The 16,517-nt window shown below is 38.1% G+C and overlaps 4 protein-coding genes across 6 annotated transcripts; 2 read left to right on the top strand and 2 right to left on the bottom strand.

Annotated features, from left to right (window-relative positions):
• The first annotated feature begins 182 nt into the window (after nt 1-182).
• On the top strand, nt 183-3,205 carry LOC125222882 (mitogen-activated protein kinase homolog NTF3). The gene is made up of 3 exons (XM_048125736.1): nt 183-503; nt 1,305-1,728; nt 2,218-3,205. Exons 2-3 carry the CDS (start codon nt 1,306-1,308, stop codon nt 2,917-2,919), a joined length of 1,125 nt encoding a protein of 374 aa, XP_047981693.1. The 5' UTR covers nt 183-503; nt 1,305; the 3' UTR covers nt 2,920-3,205.
• A 446-nt stretch (nt 3,206-3,651) lies between these two features.
• On the top strand, nt 3,652-5,780 carry LOC125218956 (protein WHAT'S THIS FACTOR 9, mitochondrial). 2 transcript variants are annotated; one of them, XM_048120778.1, is made up of 3 exons: nt 3,652-3,801; nt 4,307-5,295; nt 5,410-5,780. In XM_048120778.1, the coding sequence occupies exons 2-3, from the start codon at nt 4,356-4,358 to the stop codon at nt 5,649-5,651; spliced, it is 1,182 nt and encodes a 393-aa protein (XP_047976735.1). In that variant the 5' UTR covers nt 3,652-3,801; nt 4,307-4,355; the 3' UTR covers nt 5,652-5,780. The 2 variants fall into 2 exon arrangements, with proteins under 2 accessions (XP_047976735.1, XP_047976734.1); XM_048120777.1 differs by having other exon boundaries at nt 4,307-5,780.
• A 3,846-nt stretch (nt 5,781-9,626) lies between these two features.
• Nucleotides 9,627-12,144, bottom strand: LOC125218550 (probable ubiquitin-conjugating enzyme E2 18). The gene is made up of 6 exons (XM_048120236.1): nt 12,064-12,144; nt 11,844-11,947; nt 11,658-11,760; nt 11,474-11,537; nt 10,047-10,135; nt 9,627-9,959 (listed from the first exon to the last, which is right to left on the bottom strand). The coding sequence occupies exons 1-6, from the start codon at nt 12,085-12,087 to the stop codon at nt 9,864-9,866; spliced, it is 480 nt and encodes a 159-aa protein (XP_047976193.1). The 5' UTR covers nt 12,088-12,144; the 3' UTR covers nt 9,627-9,863.
• Nucleotides 12,145-13,057: 913 nt separating this feature from the next.
• Nucleotides 13,058-14,868, bottom strand: LOC125218000 (BEL1-like homeodomain protein 11). Of its 2 annotated transcripts, XM_048119590.1 has the most exons (4): nt 14,835-14,868; nt 14,192-14,664; nt 13,390-13,764; nt 13,058-13,315 (listed from the first exon to the last, which is right to left on the bottom strand). In XM_048119590.1, the coding sequence occupies exons 2-4, from the start codon at nt 14,603-14,605 to the stop codon at nt 13,178-13,180; spliced, it is 927 nt and encodes a 308-aa protein (XP_047975547.1). In that variant the 5' UTR covers nt 14,606-14,664; nt 14,835-14,868; the 3' UTR covers nt 13,058-13,177. The 2 variants fall into 2 exon arrangements, with proteins under 2 accessions (XP_047975547.1, XP_047975548.1); XM_048119591.1 differs by lacking the exon at nt 14,835-14,868 and having other exon boundaries at nt 14,192-14,692.
• Between the last annotated feature and the right edge of the window lie 1,649 nt (nt 14,869-16,517).

The raw sequence follows: 16,517 nt of genomic DNA, 5'->3' as shown, positions 1-16,517 counted from the left end.
TGTAAAGTATGCTAAATTTATTTTATACTAAGAGTAACTTAATTAAAAAAAATTAATTTATTTTAACAATTAAAGTATAGTAAAAAAGTAGTCTTGGAAACAAATAATAAAATATTATATGAAAAATACTGGGTGGGCGCACGTTAATTCATCACTGATCTCATTGCCGAATTTCGATTCTAAACATTTACTTTCCATTATTTATTTCCTTGAAAATATCAAATTATCCACAAATTAACTGTTGTAGTGAATAACATAAACAGGAATGTGAGGTAAATTATTGGCAGATCCTTCTGCTACAATTCTGTGAATTTGAAGCAAGTTCCAGGTGAATTCACCTCAAATAGATCGCAAATTGAGTGATTAGCGCCGAATCAGAGCTTAAGATGGGGATCTACGGCACCGTTTATGGCTAATTTGAGCAACAAGTCGGAATTCGACGGGAGAATGAATGATTCTGAGGTCTGAGGCGCGAATTGAAGATATTTCAGGACAATATCGAGGTAAAAGAGTGTTTTTTTTTGTGAATTCCTTGTTTTTCTGTTTTCCGTTGTCGAAGTACTCATTTATGTTTACCTGTCGTTTGTTTTAGGTATTAAACGATTATTTGTTTAGATTGTATACAGTACTTGGTTGTCTCCAAAATTTTGAGCAAATAAAACCTTTGTTTAGTGGCTTCTGTTTATTCCTTATACTAATTCACAAGTCTTTTCGTGTTGAAAATTTTCCCCTAATATTGTTTCCCTTTTCATATTTTTGCTTACTGTTTATTCTTACCAGTTGTGTTGTGTTTGTGATGGGTATGGGTTATAGTAGTAGTAGTAGTAGTAGTAGTAGTAGTAGTAGTAGTAGTAGTAGTAGTAGTAGTTAAATGATATACAGCTGAGTTTGGAGTTGTCAGCCTCCAATGCCTGTATAGATGCACTTTAGCTAGATCGGGAAATGGTGAATTGTTTTCGTTTGTGAGAATACCATCTACCATTTGCCCAACTAGTCAGACATTGCTGCAGTTATATGGAGTATTGTTTATATTGATACTTTATTGCTTGTATCGTTCGGATAGACTGCAGAATATCTTGCTGAAAGGTAGAGAGACTCTGTTCTCTGATAATGATGCATTATTCTGCTTATTTACGTAGTGGTATAATGGTATTGTGTTCTGCCTATTTACGTCTACATCTAAGTAACAATTTAGGCAGATGAGAACTGTTTGTCAAATTACTTGTCATGACACTATTTTAGGAAAGTATTCTTTGTAGACATTCCTATTTCCTTCTCTAAAATTTTGGTAATGGCTATTTTAGTATGGCAACACCAGTGGAACCTCCAAATGGGATTGGGTCTGAAGGGAAACATTACTACTCCATGTGGCAGACGCTTTTTGAGATTGATACAAAATATGTCCCGATCAAGCCCATAGGTCGAGGTGCCTATGGCATAGTGTGTTCTTCAGTGAACAGAGAAACTAATGAAAAGGTTGCTATCAAGAAAATTCACAATGCCTTTGAAAATCGTGTTGATGCACTAAGAACTTTACGCGAACTGAAGCTTCTCCGGCATCTCAAACATGAAAATGTGATAGCTCTAAAAGATGTCATGCTCCCTGTACAAAAGGGAAACTTCAAAGATGTGTACTTGGTTTACGAGCTTATGGATACGGATTTGCATCAGATCGTCAAGTCTTCTCAAGCACTTACAAACGACCATTGCCAGTACTTCCTTTTCCAGGTATTTTCCAGGGGTAGAGTTCCCAAATACTTCTAAAAAAAGGTTATTCATTAGTTTTCTTTATTTGGGTGCTATAGTTTACTTGAGATCCTACGACTTTTGTCATTAAATTTTGGAAAGGCCTTAATCAACACCCGTTTCTTGCTTGCACTCTACTGTGGCTGTTGAACATAATTACAGATTGTGGCGGTTGATTGTTCTAGTTTATTTGTAGGAATGATAGTGATTTTTCTTTTGCTTGTGCCAAAGGGATTGTGCATATACCATTCTTTGGCATATTTGTGATGCTAAGAATCAGCACACAAGCTAACATTGTTCTTCAGATGAGTATTTTCAGCATTCCATGAAGATCTGACTTAATTTATTTTTCTAGCTTCTGTTCTTTCATTTCATAATTATATTCATAGGAGTATATACAATTATGATACACGGGTCTTGCTCAATCGGCTGCTTCACCTTTTATGCTACTATTTCTATAAACTGTTGCAGCTACTGAGAGGTCTGAAGTATCTTCACTCAGCAAATATTCTTCATCGTGATTTAAAGCCCGGGAACTTGCTCATCAATGCCAACTGTGATCTTAAAATATGTGATTTCGGGCTTGCTCGTACCAGCAGCAGTAAAGGTCAGTTCATGACCGAGTATGTGGTTACTCGCTGGTATCGGGCCCCAGAGCTCCTTCTCTGCTGTGACAACTATGGCACGTCTATAGATGTATGGTCTGTTGGTTGCATCTTTGCAGAACTCCTTGGTCGAAAGCCTATATTTCCCGGGACAGAGTGTCTCAACCAGCTAAAGTTAATCATCAACATCCTTGGCAGCCAGAAAGAAGACGATCTTGATTTCATCGACAATCCAAAGGCGAAGAAATACATCAGAACTCTCCCTTACTCCCTTGGGACCCCCTTCACCCGTCTCTACCCCCACGCTCACCCTTTGGCAATTGATCTATTACAGAAGATGCTCGTCTTCGACCCTTCAAAGAGAATAAGTGTCACTGACGCCCTCCAACACCCATACATGTCTCCCCTGTACGACCCGAGATGTGATCCTCCAGCGCAGGTCCCGATCAACCTCGACATAGATGAGGATCTAGAGGAAGGGATGATTAGAGAAATGATGTGGGAGGAGATACTGCACTACCACCCGGAACCTGCTCCTGCAACCTCCGAATCGCCATTTGAAGCTTAGAGCGTCGTCGTCGTTGTAGAATTTAAGCATAAGAAACAGTGATGGTGTGATCATTTGGGCTCCCTTGTTTTAGCCTCTTGTTTGAATAATGATGAGAAGCAATGGCATTAACAGTTTGAGCTGCTAATGTTCTAATATTATAGGCATTTGGAATCTGCTGCAATTGCCTTGTAATCTGTACAGATAGGTCTGGTGTTGTATGTCATCAACATTTCTTGTAAAATGTTTTCTTTTTTCTTTTAATCTGTACTCATCAGTTATCCCTCTATGGAAAAATGTTTTCTTTTTTCTTTTTTTAAAATAACTTTCTATGACTGTGGATAAGCAGGAGGCTCATTGATTTACAGAGATAGTTTTAATGTATACTCTTATAATAAGCATTGAGTAGAAATAAATAGCAATCCTTTGCAACTACTACAATCCCAGAAAGGATCACCTATGCCACTACTATTAGGTTAATGAATTTGTTCCCTGATTTGCAAAAGAACTTTACAAATCAGGCTCATAGTAAATATTAGCAGTAAAAAATGAACGGAATCGATGCAAAATAGTACTTTATTTCAGTTATCCAAATCAGTGTGTATTTGCGTTTATTTTCAATACCAAACTAGACCAAAATTTAAATGCTCCATATACTATAATATTAACTTTATTAAAATAATGTCGATCTAGCTTTATACGCAAAATAATTTATTCTAATCATAATTTCCTGAAATTGCAAACCTTACACACCTTTATTGAAAAATGAGATTTTAAATATAATGACAAATTACCATAATTATTGTTAAAATAAAATCATTACAGCCTCGCCACCGCCCTCCGCCGTCAAGCCCAGCACCCACCGCCCTCAGGCCGCCTGCCCTTGCGCAATCATCTATTGAGGTGATTTCTTTGCTCTTTGTTTAGTTTAATTGCTCGCTGTTAAGTCTCTGAATTGGGGGATTGATGAATTGTAGTGAAAATGTGAAAACTGAAGAAGAAGAAGAAGATAAATCAGAAAAACTTCTTTCCTGTTTTCAGTAATCCTATAATTTCGGGTATACCTATTCGATATTCGGTTAATAAAATTCATATCGTTAGTTTCAAAACGATTCTTTCGAGCTTAGAAATTTAGTTCACACTGATTTGGGAACTTCCAACTTCTTAGGTCTTGGATTCTTTGCAATGAATCATTGCTATTGCTTATTTTGCTCACACATTTTTTAATAAACTGAAAAACTTTTTCTTTAAGTTTATTTACTGTCTTCTCTGTGAGAAACCTAATGATGTGTTCAATAACATTATATGAACTGTGTACCTGTATGCAAGCACTTAGTTTTGATGCATTGAATACAATAATTTCAGCTTTCTAGTATGTATTTGTAATCAGATTGCATGATTTAAACAGGATATCAACTTTCTGAGGAGTCCCTTGTTGCTGTCACCATCACTTTATAATGATCTCCCAACTGATGAGGCCAACCCTTGTCGAGAAAGTCCTCTTTTCGTATAACAGGAACCACGCTCCTTCGCCTCCTTACTCCTACACTCGGGTACAAACTTATGTGCAGGCGTATATGAAATGGAAAAAAGACCTCTACTTTGACTCGATCGATTCAATTCACAAGTCCCTTGAACTGAAGCCCATAATCGCTGTAAAAAATTTCTTTATCTCAACATCCTCTTCGCCACATGACAAATATTCTATTCCCATCTCAGCTGTCTCCAAAAAAGGCTCAGAATTTGATATAAGTATCAAAGTTATAAGGTTCTTGAGGAACTACCCGTCTTTCTTTGAGGAGTTTAAAGGTCCTTGCTATAACTTACCTTTGTTTAGACTTACTGATAAAGCCATTGAGCTCGATAAAGAGGAAAGATTAGTTTATGAAGGATATAGAGATGATATCGTGGGGAGATTGAAAAAGTTTATATTGATGAGTGGCAGTCGACAGATGCTTCCTTTAAAGGTTATTAAGGGCTTGCGGTGGTATCTAGGTTTGCCTGATGACTTTTTCAGGGATCCTATGGAGTATATCGGAAGCGATGGCGATTTTAGAATTGTGGACATAGAAGACGGATTAAAGGGGTTGGCTGTTCTTGACGAGTATGGTGACCGAAGAAGGGATAAAATCTTGTCGATGATGCAGCAGAGTGCAATGAGGAAAGGAATATACAGTGGTGGTGCTGATGAGACAATTGCATTTCCATTGTTCCCCTCCAAAGGGTTGCGGTTAAAGCAGAAGATAAAAGATTGGTCTGATGAATTTCAAAGACTCCCGTACGTCTCTCCATATGCTGACTACTCGCATTTGAACCCCAACAGCGACACATCAGAGAAACGGGTTGTGGGAGTGCTACATGAGCTGTTGTGTCTGTTTGTCGAACATGCTGCTGAAAGAAAGTCATTCTTTTGTCTAAGGAAATATTTAGGGCTGCCTCAAATGGTTCACAGGGCCTTTGAGAGGCATCCTCATATCTTTTATCTGTCACTGAAAAATAAAACCTGTACAGCTATCTTGAAAGAAGCTTATCGCGATGAGAAGGCTATTGATCCGCACCCACTTGCTAAAGTGAGGAGAAGCTACATTGCTCTGATGATGGAATCAGCAGCCATTATGAGGAACAAAAGGGCGAACAATTCCAAGGCTTCTGATCGAGAAAGCCTTTCCTCTAACGATTCTAGTTGTGTCGATGGTGGAAGATGTAGTCCTACAGAAGCTCGACCTTTTGAGATCCAAGGAGTGAAAACTTGATTATAAAGTGTGAATGTTCTTCCTTAAATAAAGAGATTGTTTCAATCCAAGAATCGTGTTCCAGATTTATGTAAGAGGTGTGTATAATTTTTTTGGCAGTAAATATAATTAAGTTTGAGGATTCTAGGAGTTAACATGTCACTCTATGAACCACTTTTCTTTTTCATATATTTTTTTTGTACGAATTCAATTTCATACACCTTAGTTAAATTTTGTCACCACTACAACTTCTTTTTGTAGTAATATTGAAAAAGTTGTAATTTTATTATAGAATACCAAAGATGATAATTGTAAGTGAAAAAGTAATGTATTATGTATACGTTGTGTTGTTTATTACATGAAGAAAGGTTGCCCTATTACATTTGTATACATGTACTAGTGGAAAAAAGTACTTTGGTTTTAGGCTTTTGGATAATACTAGTATTCAAATGGGAATAAAAAAAATGTGTAATGATAGTAATTTGGCTTCCCTACAATCAATAATCGCAAACCATAAAAATCAATAATATCCTTAGCTAACACAAACCAAACTTTATTAGCTAGATGTTCAATTTTGATTGCACAATTAAAAGAGACAAACAAGTACCTACTCCATCACATAATTCTGTCTACTTTAGAATTGATTAAACCCTTAATAGGTGTGATATATGCCCACAGATTACATTTTACCTTCTATGAAAGCATTATGTAACCAAATATTAAACTTTTAATCTATGTGTATAATTAGGTACCATGTGATCTTCATACATCTCATATTTTTGGGAAATTTAGGGGCATAGATCCATGTTCTTCTATAATTTGTTACTAGATGTGCATGTGCCGAACCCGGTCCGATCCGATCCGGGTGAATTGTTGGTACTACTTTTAAAATAATTATAAATACAATAATAAATATAATAGTATAATTTCGTTTCAAATGTAGTTTTTTCCCCATATATCTCATTTGATAATAAAAGAATAAGAGCATCTCCAATGCCGGCTAGCCGATTCGCGTCGCTAGCCGAACCATTGCAGCAGGCCAGCGCTAAATCGGCGAAAAAAGCGGCGTGGGCTGGCCGATCGCGTGACGCTGGCCGCCATTGTGGCGTGCCGATCGGCCCGATCGGCCAGCGCCGTATTTCGATTTTTTTTTTTGAAAACCTATATAAACGCTATTTTAGTTTCATTTTCATTTGCACCACTTGTTTTAACGAGTTTTCTCTCTCTCTCTAAATTTATGTACAAGAGCATCATCGAGCGATGGATCACAACAACGAGTCCAAATCCGGCGACGAGTGGATCTCGACTCCCACGGTACCCGTGGGATCTGGATGGGGCCGATGGGCGTGGCGAGATGGGCCTAGGGTTTAACGTCCCTTGGAATCAGTGATGGGGATGATGGCCGAAGCGCAGGGGGGCGTGGGAACCAGGGGGGGATGCCGTGGGGTATGCCCAGCGGACAGGGGTGGGGGGGGGGGGGTGGACACGGTCTATCGTCCCTCTCGGATTTTTTGATGGCTTCGCCTCACACGTCGACCCAGTGGAGACGCAGCTTCACTGGCGATGACCTTTTGTCATTGCATGACATGAGGATCGATCTCGGGGATCCGGACACTCCCATTTCAGCGGGGCGGGCCGCGGCGAAGAAGAAGAAGACGAAGGGGAAGGCCAAGGCGGTCGGCGAGTCGTCGCAGCCCGCTGTTGACGACACCCTCGCCGGAGGAAGTGGACAGAGGATGAGTACGCCGGGGTGGCCAGGGGGTGGTTGGAGGTGTGCGACGATCCGTTGGTTGCGAACAACCAGCGGGTCGTCAACATGTGGGCGAAGATTAGAGCCGCCACAGGAGGAACTGCCCGGGTGGGAAGGACTTCACGGGGAGGAGGTCCCGGAAGGGGTGGGAGCGCATCGTGGCTGCGGTCGGCCGCTTTTCGGCGTTGTACGCCAACGCCCACCGTCAGCTCACTAGTGGGCGAATGAGGAAGACGCCCGGAGGATAGCCGAGAGTCAATTCCCCTTGGCGGGGAAGTACAAGGATTTCCACTTCTGGGAATGCTATGAGTTGCCGAAGGACTCCGAGAAGTTCCGGCGGGGTGCGACGCCGGGTGGCCGAAGAAGCGAGGCCGAACTATTCCGGCGACTACAGCGGCAGCAGCCGGCGGATCCCACGACCTCCCCCCGAATGCTGAGGAGTTTCCGTCCCCTCCATCCTTTGTTCGTCGCCCTCGCCCGGTTGGACAAAAGCGGGCGCAACGTGCAGCGAGGGAAGGATCCCCCTATCGCCCCAGGAGGTCCAGTCCGTCGCCCTCCCACCAGCCCCACTCGAGTACACTCTCTATTCGCGTCACAAAACGCGAGAGCAAATGTACAAGGTCTTCCAAGATTGGAGGGCCGCCACTGACCCCACGGAGAAGATGTTTCTTCACTCGATGCTCGAGAGCATGCGGGTTGATTTGGATGCCGCGAGGGCACAGATGGGGGGTTCCGACGTGGGTTCAGATATCCCGGGTGGCGGCGGCGGCGGCGAGGGAGTAGAGAGTGGCGGGGCTCGTGTGTGGAAGCCCTTTTTTTAAAAAAAAATCATGTATTTTTTTTTAAAAATCTTTGTACTTTTTTTTAATGAAATGAATTAATTTTCCCGTATCTGTGTCGTAAATTTAATTATGTAATTTAATCGTAATTTTAATTCCGTAAATATAGGTTTTTTTTTAATTATTTTTATTGCGGCTGACCTATGGCTGGTCTAAATCTGATGTGACAGGTAGATTTTTAGTGCTGTTAACGTGACAGGGAGAGAGAGTGACTGGCCTATGACTGACCTATTTGCATTGGAGATGCTCTAAGTGGACCCTTTTCTTGATTGATTGCTTATATGAAACTAACAGCGGCTTATCATGGTACAGAATTCATGAAATTAGTGCTCCAAAAAATTGATAAATAGTGTCCATGAAGACCGCTTTTAACATGTAGTATTAAACAATAATTGAATCGTCATTTAAATTTGATAACATATAGTACTAAACAATAATTGAATCGTCATTTAAATTTGATATAGAGGTGTGACACTCTTTTATTGTGTTCCAAATTCATAGGTAGACAAAAAGAGTACCATGGTCGGTTTTGTAGAAAAGTGCTTTAATTTTTAGAACTGATTGAGGTTTCAAAATCACGCTTTACAAATGTTACTCCATATCATTACTCGTATTTAAATAAGTACAAACATATTGATAAAATGTTAAGAAGAAAATATTTGCTCATGAGTTTAAACTGAGGCTTTGTCGAGCTTACATTTTTTTAATACCAGAAGAACACATGATAAAGGAAAACACGTAGGGGTGAACAATCTGATTTCATAACATTTTTTTCTTTTTTTGGCTAAGTCGAACTAATCTTGAAATTATAATTTTGAAATAATGTGAATCCAAATCGATACGAATCATCAATCAATCAGAAATTCCAATAATAATAAAAAAAATCTAATCCTTTTTATAAACAAATTTTCGAAAATCCAAATATTCTTTTTCCTGTTTCATTTGTTTTTTCATCACATTATTTATTTTAGAAGTATTTTGTTCATCAAATTATGTGCGTGTATAAATGAGTCATCAGAACTTCCCCTTCTGATCGATCTCTCTCTCTGGTCTCCTGTGGTGAGTGAGATTCTTGTGTCTGGTCTCCGGCGCAGAAGTCACCTCGTTCAATCCTTCTCTGTTGTTTTTCTCTATTGGTTCTACGTTTTTTCATAAGCTGCATCTCTCCTACTATTAATTATCATATAATTACTACTCCTTGTATATAATAAAATAAATGAAAACGGATTCCTCCTCGCGGAAGCGCATTTGGACGATCCGGCGGCGGAGGTGGCTCTCCTCTCCAAACAAAATAGCCACATCTCCAACAGCATCACGGACCAATGTCTCAAAATTGAGGCGCACAGCTCAATTTCATAATGATAAAAATGATAGTACTACTATAGTATAATTATATAATGCCTCATCTCAGTTTAAAGTAATTTATCAGCCAAGCAACATATATATACCAACATATCAACATTAGCTGCTGCTATGGATTGTTTGATGCACCACAAGGCATCCTCAGCAGTTCAAATAAAACACCGTTTTGTTTCCAACACACTTATTTTTGCTTTTCTTCTCTGCCTTCCCACAATCTTTTCAAGGGAAGAAAATACGCTATGAACTAGAGTGAGGCCCAGTTGCATGTTTCTCCATGTTAGACTACACCTTGTCGTCGTGGAACCACCATCTCGTCTCCTTCGGAGATCTACCATTCTTACAGTTCCTAACATACCGATCATTGTCAGCTGGACGTTGCTGCACCAGACAAAATTTTAAGCAGGCTAGTACCGGACTTCAGATAAGGATTGAAGATGAACTCAAACAGTTGAGAACTGGACAAACCTTCACCGTGGAGCTTGAGAGCATAGATAGAATGCTGATGCAAATCGAACTTACAGTCATAGCCGGGGACCAAGAGTCGTACAAAATATCTGCACAATAACATTACGTGGTTGTCAAGTTTCCATCTTTTGTTCTTGTTGCTGTCGGTGGTTCTCTCCAGTTCTTTATTTTTTAGATTGGAAAGATCAACAAAAACTAACAAGGAGTAACAAATAAATCCGCAATAAGTATCACTTATCTAATAACTTCATGGCTAAAGTTCAATGGAAGCATGACTTTCGGCTGCCATTACATTCTAGACATCTACTAGTGTAGTTTCATATTCAGTGGGCTCATACCAATGATGATGGTTCAGAAATTTTGTGATTCACATAGCAACATATCTTATATTAAGACAAATAACTGATCCCAAGTACAGTAACATTATGCTGGAATATAGGTGCAATCTTAACGGAAAACCTCAATTCACTTACTGAAGTGTTATACTTGTACCCTAGTCACTTTTTTCTTTTCTATGGTCTTAGGCTCCCAGTCTCTTAGAGAGGTCATAAGTGACATTTCTACAAGAGTTACACAGCAAAATCTTATATTAAGGTTTTGCTGGTCCTGCAAAGTGCATATAATGCGTAAAAAAGATTCTTTTCAATCACAAGTCCACTCTGATGCATTCCCCAAGCAGGATTTGCTTTTACCATGTGTAAACCCATTTCATTTTAATGATGCAAGAACCACTGAAGGCCTTTACTGTCTTACACAGGCTTGGAAACAACAAAGTCTCTACTCATTTGCATACTAAAAATACTTCGCATTTTAAGGAGAATATACCAAAATAAGGTACATATGCTTCGTTTAGCGCTTACTTTATACCAAAACATAAGTAAACCAAACATATTTTTACAATCTATGCAATGTAAACAAAAAAACAACCTTGCAAATGCGGAAAACATGAGAGTAAAATAGCAAAAACAGAATGGAAACAATATCAAAAGAATGAGAGAAAGGGCTATAATATACAATAATCCGATTAAGAAAGTTACATGTCCTAGCAAGTGAAAGTTGACACTAAACCTTCATTTATAAAACTGAAGTCTTTCTAGACCAATCTATTCATGTAGAAACATAAGTGCTTACAAAGAAGACACTGTATCATGTTTGGTACCAAAGCTGCTAAGAGCAGTTTTATCCAAAAAATAGAACGAACTGGAGTACATAATCTACTATTAATCAAATCCAGAAGAGTAGAAGTCAAAAGTTTTACTTAACCAATTTGTGTAGTATCAAACCACTTACAGATAACGATTTCATACCAGTAAACACCAGAACAGAATCAACCAAGCAAAGTGTTTTACGAATAAAGAAGTAAAAAAATATCCAGTATAATTGAGCCAACTGAGAGAGAGGGAATCGGAATTGCATAGAAAACAAACCTAAACATATATGCCCATTACTGTAAATGTGAGGATGCATGGGAGCCGGAGGCACAAATATAACCTGCCCGTAGAAACAAGGAAAAATCATTTAAGCATACACAGTGAGACCTTCAAAGAAACACTCGCAAGATCCCCACAAATCACACACAAAAACAACAGAAAAAGGAAAACAAAAACACACCTGCGGCGCTTCCATGGGGTAATGTTCCGGAAAATCAACTTGAAGCTGGTACATTTCACCGGCATAGAGCGTACCTGGCGCACCGTTCACTTCAATTACCCATCTAATCATGCCAAAAACTCAATCAGTACTGCCCGATTCCTAAATCAAAAGCCAAATTGATTTTAATTCAGTCAAGAAAGTAACCTCTTGAGATTATCAGTAGGTTTGTGCTTGAAACCGGCGGGCGGATTCACCTGCCACTCCACAAGCTCTTTCTGCAGCCGGTTGCACGCGATCTTGCTCAATGCCTTTTCCCGCAAAAGAAAACAATTCAATACAACCATACTTTTCCAAAATCGTAAAATTAGAAATCGACACAACATAATCACAAACAAAATTGAACATAACCGAAACGTAATGTGACCTTGCGTGAGGAAGCGGTGGTCATCGCGAGAGAGAGAGAGAGAGCTGAGAGAGAAGATGGGTGTGTAAAAAGGCTAGTGTTTTAGATGTGATAAATTTAGATTTTTCCTCATAATCGAAAGCGTGTGATCTAACCGTCACTTCACACGTGTGGCGCGTAACTATTTCTCCCACGTGACCCCTATACACTAGATTCTCCATTTTCCAATTTTTTATTTTAACTTTGTATAGAAATAGAACATGCATATAGTTTGATAGTTCAATTGACCACAAGATCATCTATTAGCATATTGTTTATTAATAATGTATAATAGTATATTTTATTAACCTAAAAATAAGTTAAGAATATTTTTAAATTGGAATAAATTGAGAATTCCCACTTTTATTTGCGAGATGTAAGCATATTTGATGTTGGATGCGATAAACCGGATCATGCAAAGTGTTAGGGTCACCTAAGTCTATTAATGACAGTATATAATCGGCATGCCTACAAGGCTACAACCTAAAATAGCATAATTACCATTAAATGGTCGTGTGTGTTTATTTATTTAATTTCCACTTAATAAAAATAATTAACTAAACTACTAAAGCTTTTCCCAAACGTGAGTGGTTAAAAACGAACCACAAGCCCCTAATAAAAGAATCACGTTAATCTCATTTTCTTTTAATGCAGTATTGTATATGTTATTTCAAAAAGAACTGAATAATAAAGACACATAAAGCATGCAAAAATATTGTCAACATGACTTGTAATAATTCTCAAAATTGTAATTTCTTAATTGTCTAATTTATATGAATGTAAAAGGTTACTTGTATATTTTTTTACTAAAAATTGAACATTTTAAATAATAAATACCATAAATAAAAATGATAGATTGAAAAAGTACAAAATAGCTATAAAAATAGTGCAAAAAACGTAATTGCACAATAATCTAAAATTACATGCTAAAACATTAGAAATTAGTATAGTAGTAATAACCAAAAAATGGAACACCAAAAATAGGGGATCTCATGTGTTGAGGTTATGCATGAGCGTAATCGAAGCTCGACTAAGACTTGTAAATCGTATATACACATTAGAAAAGTGTACGTCTTTAGTACAAGTTCTTATTGATTTAGTGAAGTTGAAGACAATTAGCTGCTGCTAACAATTGATGAGATTCTGTGGATGAATCTTCACACTCCTCTTTGTACATCTCTTCAATCATCGGCTTCCACAGCCGGACTCGAGCATTGATGAACCAATTCGAAACCTACAAACAAACAAAGGTTCATTCAATCCTATCCAAAACAACCTTTGAACATCATCTCTTGAGGAAGAATCTACCTGATTCTTTGACAAGCCTGTCTGTGATGCTAACATCAGCTTCTCCGAGTCATTTGGATACGGATGCAGGAAGTGTCCGAAGAGCCAGGCACGAAGAATGGTGACACAAGTCTCGGGCAGGCCTCTGATGGGCCTCCAAGCGTGGATGGATCTCGATTCTTGATGAAATAGGCTAAACTGCGTGTCCTTGAGGAGTTTGTGCTTGGTGGTGTGGATTTGTGCAAGAATCGCGTTCCTTAGACGACAGAAGTGCTTGGACATGGCTAGGAGGGCGAGGGCCGTGTAGGACTTCCCTGCACCCGTGCCAGCAATGGCCTCGAATGAATGGATCAGATAGTACATGTGGTGCGAATACTCTTCATATCTCATCTCAACCTGCAATCCAACACCAATAATCATTCTTGATCAATCAATACCACATTCAAAATTCAACATCAATAACCATTCTTTTGATCAGGAACTAACATCAAGTTATAGTCTTGATCAATCAATAACACATTCTTGATCAACAACTTACACCAATCAATATTCAACATCATCAATCATTCTTGATCTCGAACTAACATCAGTCAATAGAACATTCAAAATTTCAAATCCAACACCTAATTCTTGATTGACAACTTAATTAGATTAATCAGTAGCACATTCAAATTCATCATCAATAATCATGGTTGATCAGGAACTAACACCAATCAATAGAGAACATTCAAATTCAACCCAAATAAGCATTCTTTTGATCAAGAACTGATTAGGATCAATTAAAAACAGAACACACAAATTCAACACCAATGCAAAAAACTACCTCCTCAAGCAAGCCAATGAGCTTAAGCAGGTCAACACACACCAACTCACAGCCAGAGAGCTCTGCCTTGAGCTTAGACGAGACGCGAAGGGCGCCTCGCCTGCTCAACCTATCCATACATCTCCGATTACTTGCATCAACTCCCTCCCCGCCAACACTAACCATTTCTTGAAGAAGGGACTGAGCCGGCTGCAGGTATTTCGAGCTCCCAATCGAAGCAACAAACGACTGATTCGGGTTCCCATCCCCACACAATGACTGGTTGATTGATGGAAAGTCATCAAATCCCATCCCACAACCTTCCTTCATGCCAATGAGATAGGCTGCAGGATTCATGACTCTCTCTCCAAATGGGACAGAGCCTAATGAGAGAGAGAGTCGAGATTGAAATGATGATGAATCTTCTGAGACCATGGTGCCAAAAAGATTGAATCTTTGATATCAAGAAGAAGAAAACCTCCTGATATAAATGCCTAAGTACAGTGATGGAGAGATTAGATATCTCTGTTTACAGATGAAGAAGAAAAGGCATTCAAGAGAGCAGCATAAATGGCAGTTTATTACAAACATGCCTACAAAACTTGTAATTATTCATGCAGAAAAACAGATAAGAAGAGATAAGAGAGAGATTCTTTTCTCTTACATTGGCTGTCTGTTTTTTCCTTTTCTGAAGTCTATGGTACCGTATGTCAGAAAGCTGAGAGCCATACATGACAAGAAGATAGCTTAAAGAAGCATAAAAAGAATATGGGAAAAATTCAAAAATTAAGTGAAAATGCTAAAACAGCTTTACTTTCTTGCAGTGGCATTTCTTTGGGACACTCAACAAAGCACATTTCAGACTGATTTTCACAAATTCTTCGATTATTGAACACAATCAATGAATGGCCAATTCCCATGTTCAAAGACAAATATTTATGGAGATTTGTGTATGCTGCATGTTGCTAAAAATGGCATCAATATATTCAGATTGAGATTTTGGAAGGATTCTTGTTTTATGGATGAGATCTTGGGCTTTGTACTGGAAAATGTGGTTAGTTTATAATAATGAAGGTTGAAACTTGAAAACTTGAGATAAAAAAACCTACACTAATCTATTTGATATAGATAGTGTGGCAGTGGCATGCATCTCTAGCTTAGCTAGATAGTGAGGATGTATATATATATTTGATTGAAATTGTAAATAATTAACTGAAAACGATTTGAAACGAGAGACATCCTTGGCTCGAGCAATTGTCATTTTAAAAAAGAGAAACAAAAAAAAGTTAATGGACAATGTGGTTTGCACATTTTCGGTACAAGTTAAAAAATTATATCACCAGAATTATCTAGACAAATACTAAATTTTCAATTGATATACTTTTGCCCTATTAAACATTAAGACTAAAATCTCTTAAATCTAAAAAGGGTAAAAAAAGTCCAAAAATAGTGCAAAAGTATCTCAAATGCAATTAAGTCTTTGACAAATTACATTGTCCACACACTTTTTTTTTTTTAGTTCACTGTTTAAAATGTTAGTGTGCAAAATCAAAATTTAGCTAAAGTTAACTAATTCACCAACCATTATGGAGTATCTTAATATAAAGAAAAATATATGAAAAAAACACAAATTATGAGATCGGGTTGCTCCCATCTTCGACAAAGTACAGGAGTAATATTTAGCAAAAAATATTAACTCCATTGTTTATAAAGTTATATAGTGGTGATTCATAGTTATAGGTTTGGTGATGAGATAAATGATAGATTCTGGGCAAGTCCGATTTGGTTGGCTGTTAAAATATGAACTCAGGCCCACATACAGTCATATTCTTGCACAATTTATGTCACACAATAATTTAGAAATGAATATCCTATTTTCTTCATCGTTTTTTTATGTAATTTAAGAAGGTGATGTTTAAGTATAGATACTCCATATAAAAACAGTTTATACTAATCTTTTATTAAAAGTAACATTGTCTATGTATTGTATGTCGTTTTTGCCATGCTGGACGATTTCAGAATGTTAGCTTCATTTTGGGGAAAAAAAATTAAAATTGGAGAAAAAGTTCAAAACGACAGCGTTTAAGTAAGCAGCAGCGCCTACTACCTCTTAAGAGCACGCAGCAGGAATTCCTTTTCCAACATTAAACTCTACCTCTAAAAAATTCCTCTCTCAAATTCTCTTGCACGATGACCTCCGACTCCGCTTCCTCACGCAAGGTTACTTTGCCGATTCGATTTCATTTCTAATTTTGTATGATTGTTCGTTTATCCGCAGATTTGATTCTATATTCTGTGTTTCTCTTTTGGGTAAAAATGTTTTATTGATTGTTTCATTGTTTTTATA

The sequence above is a fragment of the Salvia hispanica genome, chromosome 4, assembly GCF_023119035.1.
Source record: "Salvia hispanica cultivar TCC Black 2014 chromosome 4, UniMelb_Shisp_WGS_1.0, whole genome shotgun sequence".
NCBI classification, from domain to species: domain Eukaryota; kingdom Viridiplantae; phylum Streptophyta; class Magnoliopsida; order Lamiales; family Lamiaceae; genus Salvia; species Salvia hispanica.
Note: the sequence above shows the minus strand (reverse complement) of the source record. Positions and strands in the feature narration are given on the sequence as shown.

Coding starts and splice junctions, on each gene's coding strand:
- LOC125218000 (XM_048119590.1), bottom strand. CDS start 14,605: ATGGTCTCAGAAGATTCATCATCATTTCAATCTCGACTCTCTCTCTCA. Junction 13,765..14,191: donor TCATTGGCTTGCTTGAGGAG/GTAGTTTTTTGC, acceptor GTTGGATTGCAG/GTTGAGATGAGATATGAAGA. Junction 13,316..13,389: donor CAGGCTTGTCAAAGAATCAG/GTAGATTCTTCC, acceptor GTTTGTTTGTAG/GTTTCGAATTGGTTCATCAA.
- LOC125218956 (XM_048120777.1), top strand. CDS start 4,356: ATGATCTCCCAACTGATGAGGCCAACCCTTGTCGAGAAAGTCCTCTTT.
- LOC125222882 (XM_048125736.1), top strand. CDS start 1,306: ATGGCAACACCAGTGGAACCTCCAAATGGGATTGGGTCTGAAGGGAAA. Junction 1,729..2,217: donor GCCAGTACTTCCTTTTCCAG/GTATTTTCCAGG, acceptor AAACTGTTGCAG/CTACTGAGAGGTCTGAAGTA.
- LOC125218550 (XM_048120236.1), bottom strand. CDS start 12,087: ATGACCACCGCTTCCTCACGCAAG. Junction 11,761..11,843: donor CCTACTGATAATCTCAAGAG/GTTACTTTCTTG, acceptor TGGCATGATTAG/ATGGGTAATTGAAGTGAACG. Junction 11,538..11,657: donor ACCCCATGGAAGCGCCGCAG/GTGTGTTTTTGT, acceptor TTCTACGGGCAG/GTTATATTTGTGCCTCCGGC.